The 24,927-nt window shown below is 37.1% G+C and overlaps 4 protein-coding genes, 1 non-coding gene and 2 pseudogenes across 6 annotated transcripts; 3 read left to right on the top strand and 4 right to left on the bottom strand.

Moving 5' to 3' along the window:
• Window positions 1-1,767: 1,767 nt before the first annotated feature.
• LOC101298297 lies at window positions 1,768-2,601 on the top strand (annotated as a pseudogene). The gene has a single exon (XR_184259.1). The product of XR_184259.1 is annotated as an 18.2 kDa class I heat shock protein-like (transcript).
• Window positions 2,602-2,838: 237 nt separating this feature from the next.
• Window positions 2,839-5,335, bottom strand: LOC101296365 (wall-associated receptor kinase-like 2-like). Its single transcript, XM_004295887.1, has 3 exons — window positions 4,489-5,335; window positions 4,269-4,385; window positions 2,839-4,019 (listed from the first exon to the last, which is right to left on the bottom strand). The coding sequence occupies exons 1-3, from the start codon at window positions 5,309-5,311 to the stop codon at window positions 2,839-2,841; spliced, it is 2,121 nt and encodes a 706-aa protein (XP_004295935.1). The 5' UTR covers window positions 5,312-5,335.
• Window positions 5,336-6,497: 1,162 nt separating this feature from the next.
• On the bottom strand, window positions 6,498-7,664 carry LOC101296082 (glycine-rich RNA-binding protein 2, mitochondrial-like). Its single transcript, XM_004295886.1, has 4 exons — window positions 7,562-7,664; window positions 7,027-7,095; window positions 6,823-6,929; window positions 6,498-6,707 (listed from the first exon to the last, which is right to left on the bottom strand). Exons 1-4 carry the CDS (start codon window positions 7,662-7,664, stop codon window positions 6,660-6,662), a joined length of 327 nt encoding a protein of 108 aa, XP_004295934.1. The 3' UTR covers window positions 6,498-6,659.
• Window positions 7,665-10,676: 3,012 nt separating this feature from the next.
• LOC101297999 (glycine-rich RNA-binding protein 2, mitochondrial-like) lies at window positions 10,677-11,820 on the bottom strand. Its single transcript, XM_004294540.1, has 4 exons — window positions 11,687-11,820; window positions 11,164-11,232; window positions 10,960-11,066; window positions 10,677-10,845 (listed from the first exon to the last, which is right to left on the bottom strand). The coding sequence occupies exons 1-4, from the start codon at window positions 11,775-11,777 to the stop codon at window positions 10,816-10,818; spliced, it is 297 nt and encodes a 98-aa protein (XP_004294588.1). The 5' UTR covers window positions 11,778-11,820; the 3' UTR covers window positions 10,677-10,815.
• Window positions 11,821-12,291: 471 nt separating this feature from the next.
• TRNAL-UAA lies at window positions 12,292-12,374 on the top strand. The gene has a single exon. It is a non-coding gene; the product is annotated as a tRNA-Leu (tRNA).
• Window positions 12,375-17,041: 4,667 nt separating this feature from the next.
• On the bottom strand, window positions 17,042-17,961 carry LOC101297708 (histone H2A-like). The gene is made up of 2 exons (XM_004294539.1): window positions 17,648-17,961; window positions 17,042-17,509 (listed from the first exon to the last, which is right to left on the bottom strand). Exons 1-2 carry the CDS (start codon window positions 17,858-17,860, stop codon window positions 17,252-17,254), a joined length of 471 nt encoding a protein of 156 aa, XP_004294587.1. The 5' UTR covers window positions 17,861-17,961; the 3' UTR covers window positions 17,042-17,251.
• Window positions 17,962-20,397: 2,436 nt separating this feature from the next.
• Window positions 20,398-23,632, top strand: LOC101295794 (annotated as a pseudogene).
• Window positions 23,633-24,927: the final 1,295 nt, after the last annotated feature.

Raw genomic sequence — 24,927 nt, 5'->3', positions numbered from 1 at the left:
TCNCTCTTCTCTCTCTCTCTCTCTCTCTCTCTCTCTCTCTCTCTCTCTCTCTCTCTCCGGCGACTTCCATCACCGGTGCCAGTGACCATCTACTAAAGAGATTTCGGTCGGGTTCTGTCATGGGAATCTAACACAAACAAGTTCTTAAGAGGTAATAAAGTTTATTAGGGGTCAGTAATATGTTATTGAGATGGATAGAAAGTTTATTGGGGGTCAGTAATATGTTATGGGGTGGATAAGAAGTTTACTGGAGGTTAGTAATATGTTACTAGAGGTGGATAAGAAGTCTACTAGGGATCAGTAATATTCTGGCGACCGGATTCCGACGACCGATGACCGGAGTCGTGGACCGGTCACCGAAGTCTGGCAAGGCTCCGGCAAAGTCCTCTATCTCTTTCATTTTTTCTCTCGAAATGTGTATAAGACACAAGGGTAAAAGTGTTTCAAAAATATTATTTTATTATGAATTTAATAAATATTTGTGTATTTGGGCACAAATAAGCTAATCTCTCATTCAATTGGCATCAAAGTCTTATAGTCTTTGGAATGGGGTTTGACTTTTATTTTTTTTGTGCAAATGGGCATTTTCCCGATATTTAATTGTATTGTTCACTAATTTAATATATATCTATTTGTCATCAAGGGTAATTACTGTTCACTAACGACAGTAAAAAGATGGTTTTGCCCTTGAATTGTCTGCATTCCAAAATCTCTCTAGACTCTTCTCGTTGTCTCTGCCCGCCCTCTAGAATTTTCTCGCTTTCTCTGCACTGTCTCTGTCTCCGGTTCTTCTTTTATTTTCTCCGAATCACCGACTTCAAGCTTTGCTTCCATTTGTCTTTTTCCTCTGGCACCGAGTCACTGACTCATAGACAAGGTTCAAATTGAGCGTGAGATAAGGTATAGAGCAAAGCTGCGAGAACCCAGCCCTTATATCAGATCGACACAGAACCTAGCCATCCTCTAACCCACCACACATCCACCTCCACAACTGAAGGCCAAAGAATCTCGACACAATTGAAAGATGAAAATTGAAGACCATAAGGAAGAACAAGAATGGGTACAGGTTCCGACATTGATCCGAACAAAAAAGAATGGGTATTGTTCCTCCATCCTCTTTCAATTGCGCAAGTTACAATTTTGAGTTGAATTGTGTCTGAATTTGGTTTTGAATGTTGGAGTTTTGAGATTAATCTGGGTTTATTTCTTTTGAAAGCTACAGTTGCAGAGGGATGAAGTAAATAAATGATCCATGTACACTCCAGTACACTTTGCAGATATCAATTATGGTTAGTGACCTCATTCGTTTCTTTGCTACAAATCATTCGTCTGCTGTTATTCTTAATACTTCTCTTATATATCTACTGAATGGGATTATTTTTCCAGCCCGTGTTCTTATAAAATTGAATTTGACTATTTACGAATTGTTATTATCCCTCTTTGTGTATACTATTTTTTAGAATGCAAAAACTATTTGTTCAAAGTGCTGTTGGGGTTTCCCTTTCTAGTTCTATTTATGTTTGGTACTAGAAATGAACCATTTCATTTAATTTCTTCTTTCTTGTACACGGATCCGACCTTTTAGCATCCTTTTATTGTACCCAAAAAAAAAAAAAAACAAGTTGAATCGGTTTTGTGGAGTAGTTCCGTCTCCCACATTTTCTTCAATCAAGAGCCCATAACGAAGCCTTCTTCAGGCCCATAGTCATATCCTCTTTAGAGTTCAGGATTGCGTTATATGAGCCCAGGATGATCGAACCTACTTTCGCCCGACATTGTCATTCTGGCGACTCCCGGAAAGTTCGAGAGAAGATCAGAGCAAACGGTTTCATGTCCGAGCATCCTCCCGAAACTTCTTTCATCTCCTTATAAATACGCATCCAATCTTTCGCTCCATTCATCAATTCAGTGAAGCAAATAATCACACTTTCCAATACTCAAACTTTCCAATCAAGTCTAATCAATCACAATGTCGCTCATCCCAAGTTTCCGACGAAGCAGCATCTTCGACCTCGATCCCTGGGACCCATTCAGGGATTTCCAATTCCCTTCCTCATCGCTTTCTACATTCCCTCGCGAAAACTCGGCCTTTGTAAACACCAGGATCGACTGGAAAGAGACCCCAGAAGCCCATGTGTTCAAAGCTGACATTCCGGGGCTGAAGAAAGAAGAGGTGAAGGTTGAGATTGGCACCGGGTCGAGAGAAGCAGTGGCAAGTTCTCCAGGCGATTCAGGCTTCCTGAGAATGCCAAGGTTGATGAGATTAAGGCTGCAATGGAGAATGGGGTTCTGAGTGTCACTATTCCTAAGGTGGAGGTGAAGAAACCTGATGTCAAACCCATTGAAATTTCTGGTTAAACCAAAAATTTAACATCATCTTTCTGGGTTTGTCTCTCTCGTCCTATCCATATATGATTGTCAACAATCTGTAACCGTGTGAGTTTTGTCTGTGTCAATGTGTCATGTAACATTATAGATTCGGAACTTGTAATCTGATATCATTTACTAGTGTGTTTCGCGTTGTATTATATGAATGTGCTCTGTTTTTCCCCTGCACTGTAATGAAACTTAATATCCAATCGCCTGAAATTTGTTGGCCATATAATTCAACTTGCCCTTAAGTTCATAGCCTGCTTGTCTATTATAAGTTAATGCTGGGAAGTTGCTCTTCGTGTAGTAGCAATGTAGCATTCAGCAAGATGATTCTTGCATTCGTCATAACATCAAATTGCCAATGTGACAACTATGAGTGCCTAATGAACATCAATTTAAACATAGCAAGATATTATTTGTTAACCAAAACATGAAGATAATTGTGGAAGTTCAAATTGTGGAAGTTTAAGTGGTTATGAAGTCAATCTCATAATCACCATACCTATCAGAAGCTATCTCAGTTGCTGTTTCACTTCCATCCCAACTATCAATGGATTTAGCTCGTTGATCAGGATTTGACGCCTTTTCTGTGCACATAGGGATATAGATGGACTCCAACTCTGCTGTTACCTCTCTCATTGTAGGGCGATTTCTTCCATTCTCATTCAAACATCTTTTTGCAAGGTTAGCAACAACCATAATATCTGTTTCAGAGCCCTCTTTGAGAACTCGGGCATCGAGAATTTCGCGTAGATTTTCTTCTTGCATTGAAGTAAGAAAATGTGAGGCAAGATTTCTGAATTCTTCTGGTGATTTTGTCACAGCAGACACTGGTTTTAGTCCAGTCAAAAGCTCAACAAGGACAACTCCGAAGCTATAGACATCACTTTTCTCTGTAAATTGACTTGAATGGAAGTATTCTGGGTCCATATAACCAAACGTACCATGTACACATGTGGTCAGGTGGGTTTGATCAATGCCAACAGATCTGGAAGTTCCAAAATCTGCAACTTTTGCTCTGTATTTTTCATCCAGAAGTATGTTTGTTGACTTGATATCTCGATGAAAAATGGGAAATGAAGCCGCAGAGTGTAGGTAGAAAAGAGCTCCTGCAATTTCTGTTGCAATTCGTAATCGTATTTTCCATGTAAGTGGAAATTCTTCCACCTGACCTTGGATATACTTGGAAAGAGTACCATTTGGTATGAACTCATAAACTAAGAGAGGAACTTCATTCTCTAAACAACAACCCAATAGCTGAACTACATTTCTATGGTTAATCTGAGAAAGAATGACAACCTCATTGATGAAATCCGAGAGTTGGCCTTCACTGACCATTTTCGACTTCTTAATAGCGATGATCCTTCCATCTGCTAGCATGCCTTTGTAAACAGTGCCTTGGCCTCCCTGGCCAAGGATTCTATCAACATTGAATTTGTCAGTAGACTTCTCCAACTCCTCAGATGTAAACAACTTAATCTTCTCAACGTTAACTTTACCGGATGATAATTGTTGCTGTAGTAGTAAACCACCATTTCTCTTGAAAAACAACTCCTTGCGCTTTTTGTTTTTCCTTTTCTGAAGGTATTTGTGTGTCAACCATGCACCAGTAAGTAACAATAACAATCCAAAGCACCCGCCAACACCTACATAATTCAGTAATGGAGTCTAAAAACACCTTCTAAACAAACAGAAAAACGAACAATCAAGACGTTCTTACTTCTTAGCTCTCCAGAATTCAATTTTACTGATATCCTTGGTTGATACTTGTGAACAAATTGTATAAACATGATTAATGGCACACATGATAACCAATGTATCTCTAATTTGGTTGGTTGTCTGGAAAAGAATTCTATAATTAAGCTTTAAGAAATGGATTAGTCGGATTGGCATACCTGAAAGGACCCATGTCACAACATGGCTGTCAGCCCCGCAATAATACATTGCAGGAGTGTTCTTACACTTGCTGCCTGGCGAGCAGACGCTAGGCCGAATTGCGCATTCATCAATATCTAGAATTTCATGACAAAAACAATAAAATTGAAACAGTAAATTTGAAAATTAGACAAAAACATTAAGAAAATGTTGAACTAATGGCAGCTAATTAGTACTTACCACGACAAGGCGCGAGAAGGTATGGATTTCCTTCAAAGCCAGAACTGCAGTAACAACTGAATGTGGTTCCAGTTCGATTGCTTGTGGATTGGTCAATCGAGCAAAACGGTGTTGGATCCGTGAAATACCAATCGGTATCTGCTAGGAAAGATTGAAATGGTTGAAATGAAGAAGTAGCATGATCGTTGTTTAAAGTCCATTCCAGCACCACAGGAACGCTGCTCATGTTCTCAATGGCATAGTAACTTGTAGCACTAAACCAATCTTGGTCAACCAGAAAAGCACGTTCTTTGCAACCAGCACCACCAGGTGCGCTTCCATTTGGATCTCTCTGTATGCTAGCACTGATAACTGTGAGAGATGAAGGAATAGTAGTCTGGCAACAATTATCACCAGTGTCACATGGCATGTCAACGCTGTAGCCGTTCTCTCCACACCTTGACCTGCACCCACCGACGATTAACTCATCGGAGCTAATCACGGCAAGGAAGCCGCAACTCACTGCAGTAAATATATTGAACTTCTGAGAGTAGACGAAAGGGCTGCCGGCGAAATCTCTTGGTTGCCTTGATGAAGTATTAGGGCACAAGGAAGTGACAGGGCTATAGACCTGAACTCTATCTGCATTTTCAGCAATGGTAATGTTGCCTATCTCCATTTGAGTGTGCCTCAAGATTGGCTTCCACCCGGTGGACTGGTTGCAGTCGATTTGGAACCACACGTCGTAGAAGCAATCTTCACCGCCGGATTGGCCGATTCCGAAAGGGTATTGAATCAAAACGCCACTGCAGTTTGTTTTGCAGCCAGGCTTTCCTATCGGCATGGGTGCTAACTCATCTGCTGCTTCTGCTGTAAATGAAAACACCAACATAAAGACCAATATATGAAGATGAACTACCATTCGCATCGTCATTGATCGATCGTAACGTCAGAATAGTTTCTTGGCAAATGAAGAAGAAGCATACTACATGAATCAGAGACCGGTATCAAAGATTATGGAAAACTATGATCTTGAAAACCCCAAACAGAAAAGAGATCAACAAACAACAAGAACACAAGTGGTGAAGTGGATTATACAAGTGGATAGTGAAGTCAATTTTGCAACAAGTTGGACTTTCGGTTAGATAGGGGTAATGGCACTATGGCCTGTCAGGTCAAATAAAAACACACCACATTAATCAATTATCTGAAATGAAAATAGGGGTCAAAAGATGTCTACTCTCCGCGTCGATAATTCTAATTCCGGCTACTCGTAACTTGGTCCAATCCTGATTTTTTTAATTTTTTTTTCAATAAAAGCCGACTAAAGTCTATACCAACCAAGAAAAACTGAATTGTATAAAAAATAAAAAATAAAAACACTTCATCGATGTGCTTTTGAAAAGAGATGTGCTTTTTCTTGTATCATTTTTATCCAAGTCGAAGTTAAGAACTTCAGCACAACTAAAGTTCAAGGCTAGATTGTTACGAGACATGTTATTCCGCAGCATACGTGAATGGACAAATATAGTTCCACAATTATCTGATTTTCTAAGCTCATCACTGTATCTTTTACTTGAGTAGCTGGTATAAATAAGGATAATTTCTTTTTTATTTCCTATGGGATATGAAGTACGCAGCGAAGATGGATGTAGAACATGAGGACAATCATTTTCGGAATCTCACCGCCCATAATCACAACAAAGATGGATGTAAAAATCAAATTTCTTTCAAAATATTACAAGAAAAAGAAAACTACAGCACAAACAAACAGAACTACGGCAAGAACACGAAACACTGATCAGATTTGAACTTGCTCGTTCCATGAAAAGGAAAAACCAAGCATACCAATCCGCCGTTACCTGCTCAACAAAGCAACAACTTTTTTATCTTCATGTTACTCGCCCTGGTTTTATGAAGTATAGAACAGTCAATGAATTGTACAGAACTCGCAGATGAGAAGCAACAACTAGTTGCCAGAGATACACAGCCATTAATAAAAAGAACGCCATCCAACAAAATTAGAAGGTATAGGACTTCACTGAAACTCCATAGAATATTGACCAAACATAGAGGAGAGTGACCAAGCACCTAGAGTTCAATACTAATGTGAGTATTCTCTTGTATCTTATAGGGAAAACAAAAGTAGCAGCAAAGCTTTCATTTACAATTTAACTATGCTGACAATGTCATTACCCCTTGTGTGCAAATTCCAAGCGGATTTGTCTGCCATCCAGTACCTGAGAAGAGTTGCAAACATTATCAGCTGATATTACTTTCTCATCCCAAAAAAGTTACATAACAGGGTGACTACAACACAAACTGCAAAGATATAAACATGATGGATAAAGTTACCTGACCATCCATTTCTTTTAGAGCAGTGCTGGCTTCGGTTTCAGATGTGAACTTCACAAATCCATAACCTTTTGATTTCCCACTCACATGATCACATATAACTTTAACTGCGAAATACGACAAGAGAGTTTCCTCGAAGTAAATAGATGACCAGCAACAAGAAAACAAAGACCTAAAATGTAATTGACAACCTCCTACAATCACCTTCAATTATTTCACCATGCTTTCCAAAAGCATCCTTAAGAACAGGTTCATTTGTATCATAGGAAAGCCCTGCATATTACAGAAAACTGTTAAAAGTGCGACGATATCAAAACCAAGAAACCATGGAAGCAAAGAAAGTTCAGGGTCCTATATTTTTTAAAGCTTATACTTTCTCAAGTAATACATGGCCCAAAGCACTCAATGTCAAGTACACCCATTGAAAGCCGGAAAAATGGAAATTTTTTAAGGGTTTACACCAAACACACCATTCAATGGCATTTGCCTGATATCAATTAAAAGAACGGTACTTTCTCCTACTGGAAGTCTGAAGTGCTTAAACATCAGTACTTCAAAGTACTTCTTCTATCCGCAATTCAAAAAATGATTCATTTCAATTGATTTTGGCATATCAAGAACTTCATAGTCGATAAGCAACAATTATGCCGCTGATTTTGTGGACCCAGAAACTAAATTTGATCAAAAATAAAATAAAGGAAATAAAAGAAGTGATCGAAGGGAGTAGGATTGGAAATACCCCCGACGAACAATTTGGTAGAGGAGAGACGTGCCCATGATTTCCTGGCCAATATACTCCATTCCCGCCAAATGCCAACTCCTCCGCCATTTAACCCTCTCATTTCCGCTCAGGTGGGACACGAAGCGGCGTCGTCATGAGTTGCTAAACTGAAACAGCTCGGTGTTGCCGCCCCTTAAAATATGGAGGTGCCCAGTAGACAGTAGCCACAGAGTGTCCGATGACCCGACCCGTTTTGGTAATCGAACTGGGCCTGACCATTTCAGTCTCCCTTCTGGGTGCCATTTACCCAATATCTAAAACAGCCCAAACCCAATTTTCTAGTTTTTCCTCCTACCATCAAAAGAAAGAGTCGGCAAAAGTACACATCCCTAACGGGTTTCAAATCAAAAATTATTGTATGCATCAAGATGTGAACCAGATACTACGATAAAATCTCAGTCATTTATTTAATCTAGTAGGTAGTTACGTAGTTACATATTTGAATTGATGTACGACAATAAAATTGCACAAGTACAACTCTTCCTATATATTAGCCGTCAACTTGTTATGTACTTTCTTTAACAAAAATTAAATTGAGAAAACTTACAAACTAATCGCTATAATCAAGAATTGATATAAAGATACAGCACATAGAAAGTCAAAACCTAGCTTCTCTCGAAAAAAAGAGTCAAAACCTAGCAGTGCTATGGCCATTGCAGACCTTTACTTGGCTCCGCCCGAGCAAAGTCCTAACGTTAATCAGAGTTTTTAATTTCCTCCAATATCCTACCTCATTTTGTAATTACGTTTGTTTTCTACATATCAAAAACCAAGGCAGATTAGACGTGATAAACATCAAGCATTCATCAAGATGGATTAGTGCGAGTAGACCGAAGTTAGGAATGCATGAGGAGAGTAGAAATCTGAGGGATCGTAAAACTCCCTCATGCACAGGAGACACATACGCGCACTAAATTTATCAAGTCTACCTACCTACTCAAACATTACAGCACAGATTATACACAAATTTTACATAAGAAAAAAGCCTACGAGTTCAACTCAGATTTGAACTTGCTTGCTACTTGGAAGAAAAGATCAGCATACATTCCATTCTATGTATCCATCAATGTATATATTGAGAATGTTTGCTTGTTATTCCGCAAACCTGGATGCATCCACAAGCAACTTTATTGTGCAGAACAAAACCGAGAAACTAATATCACAGTACACCTTAAAGTTGGGCTCCAACAACAAGTTGCTGCAAATTACGCACACTCCGACAGGACAACGAGTCAGCCTCATACATGATTCATATCTAGCCAAGGTAATATGGGACGCAGGGACAGTTTCATTTTCTGTTTTGATTATGAAAAGTTATTGTCCCAGGAAGGAATGCAGAACATAATGTAAGAACAAGAAATTGGAAGGAGAAACAGAACAATTCAATGACAGGTACGCTTCAGATCAATTCCATCGTACCAGGTGCACTGACGTAATCATAATCATTGTAATCTCTTTAACAACTAGAGAGTATTAGTTGATCAAATTGAGCATCTGACTTTGAGATCTCGTTACACGGATCCTAAAAGTCATCATTCCAAATTTCCAACAGTTAAGAACAGAGCCAAGTCTTCATCTCAGAATGTCTAAGTTACCCTGAATCGACCATCTTTTTTCCATGAAAAGCTGACTAAAGTTTATACCAGGCGCAAGAAAAACTCAATTGTATAGAAACTTCTTCATCGTTGTGCTCTGAAAGACTGAAAGTAGACGTTAACAGAAACACAGAGACTAAGCAGACCCTCAGAACTAAATCCTAGTATCATTTTTCTCTATCTAACTATCTCAAAATTAACGACAACAGCACAAATTTTGTCTGCAAACTGAATATATACATAACATCAAATTTTTCAAATTTTCCTTTTCCCCTAAAGAGGAGCGCATGCTATAAGTTCCAGAAAAACATTTCCTTTATTTTCTAGGAATTAAACATTTAGGTTCATATAAGCATAATTTAGCAATGCTTACCACGTACAGTAGATTAAGTTAAGTGGATAGCACTGCAGAAGAAGTTTATGCTACTTTTGTCTCATGGTTTGTGTTTCAACTTTTGAAGAGGAACTCTTGGAAATTGTTATCATCAACTGATCGAGTTCCTGGTTCTGGTAGGTATCAAGAAAGTCGTTTAAGCAAAGGTTATCAAAATTTTAGAACTCATTGGGACCAAATATCTCAAATCAGTTACCATATAAAATTAATGAGAATATATATACATGCAAATCAGGCAATCTATAACTGGGGAATCAAGTTGAAGCAAGTATAAATGTTAAAAATCAGAAAATCATCCTACTTAACATCAAATTACTTTCAACATTAACTGCAGCACAGATAAGAAAACTACCGCAAGAACAAGAAAAAAATATTCAGATTTGAACTTGCTCATTCCATGACAAGGAAAAACCCAGCATACTTATCCACCTTTACCTGCTCAACAAGGCAACAACTATTGATATCAACAATCTAACATGTGACACGGTGGCAAACTCAGGAAGCTAATTCTTCTTCTTCATCTTTTTTTTTAAGGAAGATGCTAATCCTTAAGATCATGTATTGCTCTAGAATTCTTAAAGCATCAAAAGCATTAATTTGTGCAGAGCTCAACCATAAGCTACCATAATCACACTTCAAAGTCGGACACAGGAACTTGCAAAAATAGGTTAAAATAACAAATTAACCCTAAAAATGGAGCATGTAGATAAGATTTTGAGACAGTTGGGAAATTTCCCTAATCACTTATTGGATACAAATATTTCATGGGAGCAAATGACTGAAAGTTAAGATGTGAGCCTCCATTATTTCTCCCTGACAATAAGTAGTTATCACATAGAGCAATTAATAAGATACAACTACATGAACATTAGGAACTAAATACTAAAACAAGTCTTCATAATAACAGCATATACTAAAATCCTAAAACACTTTGTCTCCATATTAAACGTCCCTGTTTTTTTTAAGTATATAACAAGCAATGTATTGTACATGAAAACTTGGATAATTTGTATATAGGCATGACTAGCTATCAAAGAATGCACAGTCATTAATAAAAGGAACTCTACTTTACAGAGTTGGAGTAGCCATTGACCAAGCATCTAGAGCTCGACACTAAGGTGAGTTTTCTCTAGTATCTCAAAGAGAAAGACAAAAGTAGCAGCAAAGCTTTCATGTACAACTAAACTATGCTGAGAACAATGTCATTACCCCTTGTGTGCAAATTACAAGCGGATTTGTCTGCCATCAAGTACCTGAGAAGAGTTGCAAACATTATCAGCCGATATTACTTCTCATACCAAAGAAGTTACATAACAGGGTGACCGCAACTCAAACTACAAAGATACAAACATGATGGATAAATTTACCTGACCATCCATTTCTTTTAAAGCACTGCTGGCTTCAGTTTCAGATGTGAACTTCAAAAATCCATAACCTTTTGATTTCCCACTCACATGATCACATATAACTTTAACTGTGAAATACAACAAGAGAGTTTCCTCAAAGTAAACAGATGGCCAACAACAAGAAAACAGTGACCTAAAATGTAATCGACAGCCTCCTAGAATCACCTTCAATTATTGCACCATGCTTTCCAAGAGCATCCTTAAGAACAGGTTCATTTGTATCATAGGAAAGCCCTGCATATTACAGAAACTCCTGTTAAAGTGCGACTATATCAAAACCAAGAAACCATGGAAGCAAAGAAAGTTCAGGGTCCTTAAATTTTTCAAAGCTTATACTTTGTCAAGTAATACATGACCCAAAGCACTCAATGTCAAGTACTTCCATACCAAGCATTGCATACCCATTTAAAGCTGGAAAATTCGAAAGGGTTTACACCAAACACACCGTTCAATAGCACTTGCCTCTATCAATTAAAAGAATGGTACTTTCTCCTCCTGCAAGTCTGAAGCACTTCAAAGCACTTCTATCCGCAATTCAAAAACTGATGCATTTCAAGTGATTTTGGCATATTAAGAACAATTATGCGGATAATTTTGTGGACCCATAAACCAATTTTGATTGAAATAAATAAGTAAATAAATAAAGGAAACAAAAGAAGTGATTTGGAGGGAGTAAGATTGGAAATACCTCCGACGAACAATTTGGTGGAGGAGCGACGTGCCCATAATATACTACTCTTGCGCCAAATGCTAACTCCTCCACCATTTAACCCTCTCATTTCCGCTTAAGAGGGACGCAAAACGGCGTCCTTATGAGCTGCCAAACTGAAACAGCTCGGTGTTGCCGCCCCTAAAATGTGCAGGAGTCGGTGAGATTGTAAGATGACCCGACCCGTTTTGGTATCGGACTGGGCCTGACCATTTCAGTCTCCCTTCTTGGTGCCAGTTACCCATTATCTAGAAAAGCCCAAACCTAATAACCAATGAAGATATCTGAAACTTTTCCTAGGTCTCTGGTTCTTTCAATTTCTCTCTCTTATTTGCCCGGAGATCTTTGGTACCAAGCAGAATTATCAGTCACAATCCTAGGGATGCATTGGTGAGAATGAGAAACTAGGCATCCATATGGAAAATTAGATATTTCTCACAGTCCCAATTGGTTTGTGCATGAGAATGTGAGATAAAATAATTTTACAAAACACAATGAACGAATAACAAATTTTTAAATAATCAATATCATTAACATATCTCATTAATTAACATAAAATTAATATATTGTCATTGAGACAACTAGCTGGTTTGCCCGAGAGGTTAAGGGGGAAGACTTAAGATCTTCTGCACATAAGTGCGCATGGGTTCGAACCCCATAGCCAGCATGTTAAAGAACAGAGCCATGTAAAGATTCAATTTTTTTTTAATGAACAGTATTCTAAGACAGTTGGGAAAATTCAAAAGATCAAAACTTAGTGACTGCGTTCACGAAGACAGTTGCGTAATTGCTTTCGACGAGGTGGAGCTATGCTCTATGATTCGTCATCCCATTGTATGACAAAAAAAATTACGATAGTTAATTAGTGGACACTGTGAATACGGATCACGTTGTTGGTTTAGCCATTTTTAATGAAGAGTACTAGAAGCTGGTGGATCTGATAAGCTAGCTAATCATATCAAAGTGAATAATAGATAGATATTAGGTTCCCGAAAGCCCTTCTAGTGAGGACCCTTAAGTTGAAGACTTGGTGAGGACTTTTCGGCTTATCCCACCTTTCGATCTTATATCTACATTTTGACCGTTCAGTTTATAGGTATTTATGAGTAGATCATTTCTTCAAATTTTCAACTATATTGAAAATTGTTAAGACATTCATAAGTGTGATTTATCAATTATGAACTTGAACGGTTCATATTTGACAGATTTGGTTCATCCATTAATTTGATCTAGTTTATTATCTTAACGAACACCAATTTAGGTGAAAATTTGTAGAAATGATCTACTCATATAAACCTAAAAACTGAACGGATAAAATGTCAAAATGTGATCGAAAATTGAGTCTTTTAAACCATAAACCGAAAAGTCCTCACCAAGTCCTCAACTTAAGGGTCCTCACTAAAATGGCTCCCTTAGGTTCCCATAGAGAGAGATGTGTTCTCTTGCTTCTTTGAATGTTAATATTCAATGCTATTATTATAACCCATTACTATCAAAAAATAATAATAGAAATACTAAAGGTGAGCCATTTCATTATGTAATCAAATATGTTGTTGTGTAATGTTGTCTATTTTTAATTTTCTCCAAAATCTTATCTACGAATGATCCATCAATTTCGTTTAATAAACCTATCATTGTTGGATAAAATTTATGGTTCTTGTTGAACCAATACTATGGTTTAAAATTTTTAATTACAAAATCAAGACAATATATGTGATATATAATCACGCAAAACTTCATTCCCTCAGGACAGACTTGGCATTTAGCATATGTGACAGTAAGAAGTAGATTGTTTACCAGCTAATGTCACTATAATCCTTTTTGCCTGCAGGAATAAATTGTAAGCAAACTTGATTAGTTAAGCCTGAATTTGGGTGATTCAGCTCTATTTCATGAGCAACAGACACGATTTCATCAACTTGGCATGATCTGCAACAATTGTTAAGATTAGGCAAGAAATGAAATCCTAAAACATGAGTTATTCGATTCAGGCTTATTGAGAAGGTAAATAATTATACTGCAAGCAAGAGTTTCTTGACTACTCCAATATCCCCTTCTAAATTTATCCAAAGATTTCAAATCATTCACTTTCTTAATCTTATGATCATATAGGAAAACCAAGAGAAAGCAACCAACAGTACATTTGGGAGAAAATATAAACTGGTCATGCATTACAAATTAACCACATACAGTGAGATTTTCTTTGAAAATTGAAGTATTTATTGATCGATATGACTTTCACAATAAGTCATCGACCGCGCAAGCATTGACTAGCTACTAACAAAAGCATAATCTCCATTCCCAATTTCCGATCATATACTCATTTCTATATATATAACTTAGTCAAGTACCAGCGAAAGCCACTGTAAGGTTTGCCAAAATGAAATGTTGCAGGAAGCCAGTATATGCATGCAGCAGAGTTAGCAGCTTAATGTACATGATGATCAATAGAAGAAACTTTCATCAACTTGACATTATTAACATGATTCACACCTCAGTTTTATATCTCATTTCAGATCTGACTTTATATATCCTAGTATGCACTATGTTACTATTTTCTCATTTCTCTTACAGTTGCAGTTTTTGCGTTTGTGCCATTGTGAGCTCATGATATGTTGGTCTTGAGAGTTGAGACATACAACAAAACCAACGGCGGAACGGCCAGTTTGTGTGAAAATTATGGGAAATTCTTGGTGGTCTTGAATTTACTTTTTTGAATCATGACATTACTTATTATCATCATATGTACATAGTCATCTCATTTATTTTCATGATGTTATCTGAGAAATTCAATATTTTTACGAGAATTATAACTCACTGACATACAAGTACTAAAAAATAAAAATTTTGTTGTCCATCAAAATTATAAATTGTTCTACCCATTTTTGCTCAAAAGTTTCAGTACATTTTTATAGGAGTTTAACAAGACATATACATACGTGGGAAGTTGTGTTTAGAATTTACCTAGTCTTGGAACGTCAAAAGTTTATGAGATATAAGTATAACATAGATAATGCGTAGGAATGTTTGTAACTGAAACATGGTTATTCTAAAGATGTATCAGACACTTGACCGTTGCTATAATCTCCTATTAGTTTCCTCCAAATTCTCACACAGATTGAGCTTCAGCACAGAACTTTCATTCATGAATGTTCTTGAACACATCCTAATTTCTCCATCTCTTTACAGCAAATAAAATAAGACACCCGTAATACACTAACACTTGTTAATTTATGGATTTTATAGCATTAGACAATAAAACATATGTGCTTCCGTGCTTGTGCTGCCGCAAAAAGAGCATGAAAACTCTTTTGGCCCTACAATGACATGAATCTTGTTCAACAATAGTCATACTCGTTTGGCTGCAATATATATCAAGCAGTCAGTATAAATCTATATCGTTCTTTCTCTAACATACCTGCAAGTACAACTGTACAAGAAGCAAAGTATCTAAATTGATGATTAATATGTCCATAAACGATATCAGAATAAAAGAAGACAAAATAAAGCCTAAACAAGCGAGAATTCAGGAGTATTTTAGGCCCTTCTTGGAGATTTAGCTCTTTGGAGGCTGAAGCCTTCTCTACCTTTTGCACAAGAGAGTTGGGAGGATGTCCGGAGAACATCATCCCAGAATTTGCCATCATTCGAAAATATTGTAGTTTTACGATATGTAGAACAGCTCTTCCATAGTGGCCCTTTCTTGAGGGAGAAATGAAGATTGGACGGTGGTTACAGAAAAACTATGAACTAGCAAGCTACACTCAATGTAAGTTCTACACTCAATCGCGATGGTCGAGGATTACAGATTAGATTACTTCTGCTAGTGTTAACAAGTAACGAAAGCATAATCTGAAAATTAGTAAGAGCTATACTAATTTGGCCGAGTACCAACAAGAGCTACTGTAATATTTGAAGAGTTGGGGACAAAATGTTGCAAGCTTGGGCAAATCTTCATTTAGATGACCAATAGAAGACACTTTGATGGACTTGACAGTCTTAGAATGATTTGAAACCGCTTCATGTTCCATTTCAGATTTAGCATATTTTTGTCTAAATTCTCTTAGTTATCATGTGTTTATGCTATTTAAAACATATTAGGTTGGTGTACATGAAGATATAACCAGGTGGTTATCTAACCCGAACCTGAACTTGACACTGTGAACTTATGCCCTTCATATAACAGCATCTAAGCAACAGTCAGAAATTTTACCCATGATTTACTAATCCTTATGGTATGTGGAAAACCAACATAATACACTGAAAACAATCTTCATTAGATTGTTTGTATTCTATAAAACGAACACTATTAATGAATAAGAACACAACCTATGTCACATTGTTCGTGTTAGATGGTTACATTTCAGGGTCTGTAGCCATGAGCCGCACAACTGTTAAAACCTTTGGACATAGAAAATTGCAAGTCTACTATAATCCTCCATAGCTATATTAGAAGAACTAACTTAACAATTATACAACCTATATGGTCATTTCTCTATTCAGTTACTGATTTCCTCCAAAATCTCACACGCTGCTTAGAACACATACACTCATTGAACTCCCCATCTTTTAGAGCACATACTAGAACATCACTGTTATGGAATTTTATAGCGCTAGCCGAGGAAAAATCATGTGATCCATGTGATGTTTGCAACGGCAAAAACGGCATGAAATGTTTATTGGTCTAAAATGGGGTACATAACAATACGGGATTCGCCTTCATAGTTCATGATCTAACAGAAAGACAATTTTATTAACCGACATAATCTTGGTATTGCCACTTTAGCAAATGACTACAGCCAACCTAAGTCTTTCACCATTTTCCCCTCAAAAAATAGATGAATGTAATCCAATCTGTAATCTTACGTGTAGTTGAATACTTCAATTAGAACGCAAACATTGTATCAATCAAAGCAAGAGTTGGACTAGTCCAGTTTTCCTTTGATCATCTAAGTCCTCTCCAACTCCAAGCTTTCAGAGTTGGTTCTCTTTGTCATATAAAGTTGCTCTATGAACACCCTAAATCCATCGCACAAAGAAAAAATCAAAAAGAAAAACACAAGCAGAATTCAAGTCACCTGAAAACAAAATCCCTCAATAGCTAGCTGAAGCTCAAACAAACTTTTCCTAAATCCTACCCCATCAAGAATCAAGCATTTTTCAACCACAATCTCACAATTCATTGCCAAGAATCAATTCCCAACAGCACCAATATGGTATAAAAGGCAAAAGCAACAAGGGATAAACAACTGTGTAGATTGGAAATGCTTGAAATGAACAAAAAGGAAAATGATGTAAAACTTAACACTACGAGCATCCATAAAGCCAACCCATCAACACAAAACATCACAGAAACAGGGCGTTTCATTAATTAATTCCCAAACAACTTGATAATAAACATTGAAGATGTAAGGATAACAAAAGCTTTAGATCTCCTAGGAACTTTCCCTACAATAACAAAACCAACATCCTGGATACCGAGATCGATTACGTACAAATGGAGCAATTCAAACTAAACCCTACACAAGCAACCATTCACAGAATCTAGGCAGCCGCCTTCTTGGGTGACTTGCCGGCCTTCGATGGGGACTTGGGCTCCTTGGTGACTCCTCCTCCGGCCTTCTCAGCCTTCTTGGGTAGCAGAATTGGGTTGATGTTGGGTAAGACACCTCCATGAGCAATAGTAACCCCAGAGAGAAGCTTTCCAAGCTCCTCATCGTTCCTAATAGCCAGTAGCAGATGCCTTGGGATAATCCTGGTCTTCTTGTTGTCCCTGGCTGCATTTCCAGCCAACTCCAGCACCTGAACCAAAACCCAAAAATCAAATTAGGTTAAAAAATTTGGGGCAAAATCGACAAAACCCTAAAGATCAAACTCAGAAAAACAAAATCCAACCAAACCCATAAAATCACAGATGCTAGAGAGAGAGAGGAAGCTTACTTCAGCTGCGAGGTACTCAAGCACGGCGGCCAAGTAGACCGGAGCTCCAGAGCCGACACGCTGAGCATACCTTCCCTTCTTCAAGTAGCGGCCGATTCTACCGACCGGGAATTGCAGGCCGGCTTTGATGGAGCGAGTCACCGACTTCTTCCTTGGGCCACCGCCCTTCCTTCCTGCGGCGCCCTTCTTGATCTTTCCACCGCCAGTCTCCATTTCAAAATCTGAGCACTGAATCTGAGACCCTTTTGAGAGAGATTTCAGAAATGGGAGAGAGAGAGAGAATTGGAAAATTTTCGGACAGTGGATTTGAGAAATTCCAATCGAGGGTTGGGTTTTATAGAGTGGGTGGTTTTCTTCATTTATTGAAATGGTTGAGGGGATAGAAGAGCTAGGGAGAGAAGTGACCGTTGGATTGGGTTGTAATCGACGGCTGTGGACGCTTGTGTCACGATCCGCGTGATTCTGAATGGGCCAATGGGGAGCGAGAGTGGCGTTTTGGTTTTCTTCCCTTTTGGCTTTTTCGCGATTAGTAGGGTGACCGCCAAGTGTTTTCCCGCTTCCGTTTTTCTGAAAGTTGTTTCAAATTTGAAATCCTTAACCAAAATAAAGGTTTCCAATTTCAAGAGAAAATTTGGCTTCCTTCAGTTAACCTGATCAAATTTTAAGAGCACCTTCAATGGTAGTGTCACTTTAAAATGTTCAAGTTACATGCAGTTTATGTGGTATGTGAAATTTTGGCTGATTTTAATTCTAAGAAATATTTACTTTGGGTCAATAAACATAAGCCAGTTGTGGTAAAATTGATGAGCTAGGGTTAGATGAAGCTTTTATTATTATTATTCACAACATTATCTATAAGGACTATTATATTGAGCAACGCAGTTAAGGAACCCTTTTCTGTTTGTATACCATTTTCGTAAATAAATCACTCACGTAAAGGGACAAATAACTTAGCAGGGGTCGACCAACAAGAAGGAGACTAGAGTACAAATTACTTGAAACTACTTTAAAGAACATAAAAGTTGATATTTCATAGCGGCGATCTAAGTTCAAAGAGGTTTTTTTTTTTTTTTTAAATATGGTATTGGTTGAAAACCATACGTGACAACTTTTTTTTTGTCTCAGTATAGTGGTTGAGTGAGCTACCACTCAAGCGTCAAGAACAGACATGGCCTCCGTCCAAGGGATATTTTCCACAAACTGAGGTTTAAACCAAATACCTCATGTTACCAAAAGAACTTTGCTACCTATTTAGTTTGTATGGAAAATGGGTATATAGATTGTGTACACCGTTGAGATTATACATGTGCAATTTTGTAGGGGATCATTGATCTGCTGCAACATTGAGGTAGGTGTTTTGCACTCTTATAAGGTATAGACAACAATTTTTTTAATCCTACTAAGGGTCAGTGCTACTGAGTGTCAGTAAATACCCATAGGGAGCTCTTCTAGTGATGATTAGTGATGATTATTTAGTTGAGGACTAGTTGAAGACTTTTTAGTTTATAGTTTAAAATACTCATTTTTCGATCACATTTTGACATCTCATCCTTACAGTTTTTAGGTTTATATGAGTATATCATTTCTACAAATTTATAGCCAAATTTATATTCGTTAAGATAACAAACTAGATCAAATTAATTGACGAACTAAATCTGTCAAATATGAACCGTTCAAGTTCATAATTGATAAATCATACTTATGAATGCCTTAAAAATTTATAATATAGCTGAAAATTTGGAGAAATGATATACTCATAAATATCTATAAACTAAACAGTAATACCATCCGGGTAGAATCTAAAGCAATCAGTAATATCAGATTATTGCTGACCAGACAAGGCAGAGACCGTCACAGACGAGATATATTTACTGTTTACTATTTAAGCAGTAGAGTAGTAAGCAGGCAGAGACAGGAAAAATTGGAATCGCAGATAGGGCTTGGCACTCATAATTAGCCTTCACGGGGAACGCCGCCGTTGGTTTTCGGGTAAGTAGATTGCTTTTGATTCGACTACCATAGCATCTGGAGTTTATGTTTTTAAAATATTCATTCTGCGTATATGATTTCATCGGAATTTGATGCCAATTTTCGTGAATTGGTCATCTGACGGTTAAGTCAGTGAAATCGAATTGAGTCTAATACGGTTTGACTAGAAAACCCTAGAAATCTAGGATTGCTCTATGTCATTAGGCAATTGAAATTCAGCTCAATATAGTCTCATCAATGATTCTATTTGTATTAGTCAGATTCGCTATGGATATGTTTGTTTTTAACATACCATCTTAGCCCTTTCAGAAACCGGGGGGAGGCTAGGGATACAAATTCATGACCTAATCTTTGAGTTGCTTAAGAGTTAAAACCTTCAATTCATGACATAATCTTTCACACGCTTCATAATTCATATAAAGTGTCTACTGTTTAGCAGTAGAGAACTTTGACTGTGTTCAGTCTTAGTTTTAAGCCTCCTCTTCTTGCGCTATCAGTTTAGAAGCTCGTTGCCGTTGTCTTGTTCGTTACTCATCATCTTGAGGCAATCTTAAGTTTCTTCTTCGATTAACTTTAAGCGCATACAAATTGGGGAAAACGTTTAGGGTTCTAGAATTGTTTGGTTGCTTCGATGTGCAGTTAAATTTAGGGATTTGGTAGGGTATTTTTAGTGTTAGATTGATATATTCTTGCTTGTATATAGATTCAAACTAACAATTTCCAATCACATGTTGTTGGGATATAAATCTTGAAGAAACCCAATGTTCTAACTTAGCCGAATTGAGCACACTTTGCGTCTGCCTCCTTCTCTGCTTAGCCATCGTCTACAAGATGCAGTCAAGGGAGAGCTTGAAAATATTTTCTTAGATAAGGTTTGCACTGTCAAATATTCTCACATTGGAGTTTGAGTTATGCCCTTTATTTCACATTCACAGTTCTTTCTTTAATAATCTGTCATAGGTCATCTCGAATTTGGGACTTTGCATTTCTGTATGTGATATCGAATCCATTAAAGATCACTTCATCTTACCAAATGATGGTCATCCAACTTTAACAGTATGTATATTTACTTACTTTTGGTCCATAAGAAAGTGCTATTTGCAATTTTCGTCCATATCACATGCCATTTTGGTTGATTATGAGGTCTATCCCTATAGTCTGAGACAGCAGTTTGCTGTAATGAGTTTCATATCTGTTTTGTTTCTGTTATTTCATTATATTAAATTCAGACGTCCCTAGTTCTTTTTAATTGCTCTACAACCAATGGATTACTTAGTGTATTCTGAAAAGTAAAAACAAAAACAAAAAAAGAACAAAGGAAAAAGATATGATTTGTCCACTGTCTCCAAGAATTGGTGATTCATGGAACAAGGTGGTAATATGTTCTAGTATGTTTGCAGGTGGTGTTCACACTGATTATGTTTCGTCCATTTGTGGGAGAGATTATTACTGCAAAAGTCATAGAGTCTACTGCCAATGGTTTACGTTGTAAGTCTTCTATCAAATTATTTTGACTGACTGCTCGAGATCATTCTTCTGTGTCTCTCTGGTCCAAGCAATTCACACTAAAGATGCAATTCAGTGCTGCATATCCATCGATCCTCTTCTGATAATAAATCATTTCTAATTGTCCAGTTTCTGTTCTTGAATCTGCAAATGCTGCGCTGAGGCATGTATAGTGAGAATTATGTGTACTGAAGAGACACCCATACGGTCAATTTCTTTTCAGTAGTCTGATTTACCTCTATTGGCAAATGGCAGTGTCGCTGGGATTTTTCGATGATATTTATATACCTAATTATCGTTTTCCTACACCGTGCCACATGAAGGGTGACTCAAAAAAGTAGGTGCGCCATTCCTTCTATGTTGGTCTGATTGATATACCTATAGAGGTTTCAATGCATATTCTTTTTTTTGGTTCATTCTTTGAACAATTTTCTTTTTAAATTTCTCTTTTTATTTTTAACATTTTAACATTTTATTTTTAACAATTTATGTTGGTCTGCAGGAATGTTGTCTTATGGTATTGTCTTGACGATGAACTTCCAATTTATTTGAAGGACGAGGTTCATATTTCTATGTTTTGATCCATTCATATACATGCTTAATTTTGTGGAGTGCAAGTGTGTACTAACCTATAGTTTCAAACTGACAGATACGATTCGAGGTTGAAAGTGTGAACTATCCTAAAATCCCAATTGAGCAGCCAGAAAACTCAAAACCATTTGCGCCAATGGAGGTTAAAGTAAGTTCATGCTTTGAACCTTATCATATGACTTGTCGCTGAAAATCTAGCAGTAATTTCCTAATTACCAACTCTCTACCTTTCTCAAGTGAACTTTGTATATGCTGCTTCCTGAAATATTTTTCTTTGAAAAACAGTTGTTGCTTTCATGTGGAGAATCACTATGAAGAGTTAATTTGATGTTTCAATGAAAGACTCGAGGAAAAAAACTCAGCACTACCTTACCTTGACTGCAACCTCTCTAATAATTGGCTCTTTGGAAAAACATCACACTTACTGGTTGCCACTAGGAGGTTGAGTCACGACTCACGAGTATGCCATTTATGCCATAACCTCCTATTGGATGTTTTCCTGACGTGGGATGCCATTGTTACATGCTTTTTATTTTATTTTACTAAAGACACTCAGTTCAGCAAGAATACCCACCTAATATGTCAATGGAAGTAGAATTTTTGTTTTGTGTCTTTTGTTTTTTGATCAAATGGAAATAGAACTTGATCCATTTCTTGTCTGGTTATAATCTGTTATTGTGCTCTGATGAAAAAATGAAACCATAGTCTTGATTTTTTCCTCTCACTTCTGTTATTTGCTGAAAACGTTTGATCGTATTAGTTTTAGTTTTTCTAGCTTTCAGATTTTACTATTTGTGAAGATTCTAGGGTGAACAATAGAGGTAGTTCTGCTTGTCCATTTACTTTTATTACCTCTCTAGGCTCTATCTTATCAACTTTCGTTTATTAATCTATTAGCTTAATGCCTTTTTCATTTCTACTTGAAGAAAATTAGTGTATGTCGGCTGTCACTACATAGGAGTTTTATGATTCAGAATTCGCTTATAAAAGAACTGGGTGGATAATGACATGTGGTGCAGTAAATTCTTTGTTCTGCCTATAGAATTTCTTTTTGTGTTCCACTGTTATTCTTGAGTTCTAATTAATCATAGCAAGTTCGTTGACAGAAATTGCCGGTTAGGAAGTTTGCCCGGTGCAGTTCAATGTTTCAGATAAAATATATAATGGTTGGTTGCTCATGTGTTATAGGCATTCAGCACATTGTTTAGATCCCAAGCTTATGATTCATCCTCTACTTATTTATTTTGGATATCTTGGTTTTTGTTTTTTATGATCCAAAGAATGGAATTTTGCAATTTTTCAAACGTGAAAATGTGATTTTAGTCTATCACTTAGTAATCCAGGAAGATCTGTTTGAATCAAACACCTTTGGATAGAAGACTAATGCTAATGCTAAGTAAATTCTTTTGCAACTCAAGTACTCCTCAGATGTTATTGGAAAAAGGGGTACAATATGGTGATGTTGATTAGTTGATATCTGTTTGGCCATAATCAAATCTTACCTTTTCTGTTTCTTCTGGTGTAACCAGTTAACATCAATGTCTTGCAGCATCTGTTTTGTATATGGGCACTGGATTCTTGTGTTTTATTTAACATATCTCAAGATTAGATGGGGCCGCGAAATGTCCATCTCGTTTGATAATTTACTATTGATTGCGTATGCTAAGTGATTCAAGTATGGACAGTATTACTTGATATTTATGTATTCATTTCTTTAACCTGATGCCTATAACTCTATAAGTATGTATACTCTGCAGGGATCAATTAAATTTGATGGTTTAGGTCCTGTTCACTGGTCGTGGCAAGAGGTAGATGATGAAGCTTAAAGCTCACATACTCTTTAGCAAAGGCGAGCTACTTGAATCACAGTTTCTTGTAAATTGTAATTGTGCTTGAAGGGAAGGAGTCAAATTTGGTAGAACATGTAAATCCTTAAATGTGGGTAGAACTTGAATCATTTAGGTTCTAATCTGAAAGGAGACTTATTTTTGGTTACAAGCTTTGCATTATCGTTGTCTTTCATTTATAAATTACCCTGTAAAGGATACTTTTATCGCTTTTTTTTATTTTTATTATAAAAAGAGAAACAACTACAAAGAGAAACCCCATGCACACCTCATACCTTAGTGATCAAACTGAAAAGAGGTATGCACGCGGGGTGGAAGCTGATATCAAATTGATTAACAGAGTGGCCTAAAATTGCCAAAGTATCAGCCAAAAAGTTGGCTTCACGAAACACATGAGAAAACTTAACAGATTGAAGATACTTGGATAACTCATGGATATCATGAACTATAAATTTGATCCTCCACGGGCAGTCTGTTTTGCCTTGAAGAACATCAATTAGCAGCTTCGAATCTCCTTCAATAAAAAGAGGCTGAGTAGTGACTTTGTCTCAGATGAATTAGACCCTTCACGCAAAGCCAACGCCTCTGCTACTAGAACATTAGTGAAACCAAGCTTCTTAGATGCAGCAAGGATGGGATTTCCAAGAGAGTTTCTGACCACAAAAGCCTGCAGCAGCCTGGGAGTCATTGTGGACTGAACCATCAAAATTGAGCTTATTGATGACGTTTGGAGGAGGAGGGGGTTTTCATTTGATGACAGGAATGGCTATTCTGAAGAGGGACATGATTTGGCTATACTGTACTGGTGTAACTGGATAGCTGCTTTATGGGCAATTTGAGGGGCTGACACAGTTGTATTTCGAAATATAGTATGGTTATGGGATTGCCAGATATAATAACAGATATTGAGAATTCTGGTGAGACCTGAGGAGTGAGAGGTTTCAAGGGAATTTAGCCAAGGAACTAGAAGAGGGGGAATTCTGGTTATGAGGCACAGTAATATGAGATAACCTCCAAACTTGAGACGACATGGGGCAATGTAACAATAAATGGTCTGCAGTTTCAGCATTCAAGTTACAGAAAGGACAATTCTGAGAAATACTGGATCATAAATATGGAGTTTAATCTGTCACAATTCAATATCCAAGATTTACAAGCATATACTTTTATCGCTATGGCAAATGTCTTGTTTGATTTCTTTTTTAGCTTGTGATAACTTGGGACATCGTCTCCAACTTTTTGTTCTGTTGAAATAATCATAATGCAAACATAAGATTTTTCATTTTTGTGAAAAACAAAACTCATTATTAGGTCTTATAAGCTTGGTCAATAAAACCATAGAGGCCG

Source organism: Fragaria vesca, linkage group LG3 (genome assembly GCF_000184155.1).
Source record: "Fragaria vesca subsp. vesca linkage group LG3, FraVesHawaii_1.0, whole genome shotgun sequence".
Classification (NCBI taxonomy): Eukaryota; Viridiplantae; Streptophyta; class Magnoliopsida; order Rosales; family Rosaceae; genus Fragaria; species Fragaria vesca.
This window is presented reverse-complemented; position numbering and strand designations above follow the sequence as displayed.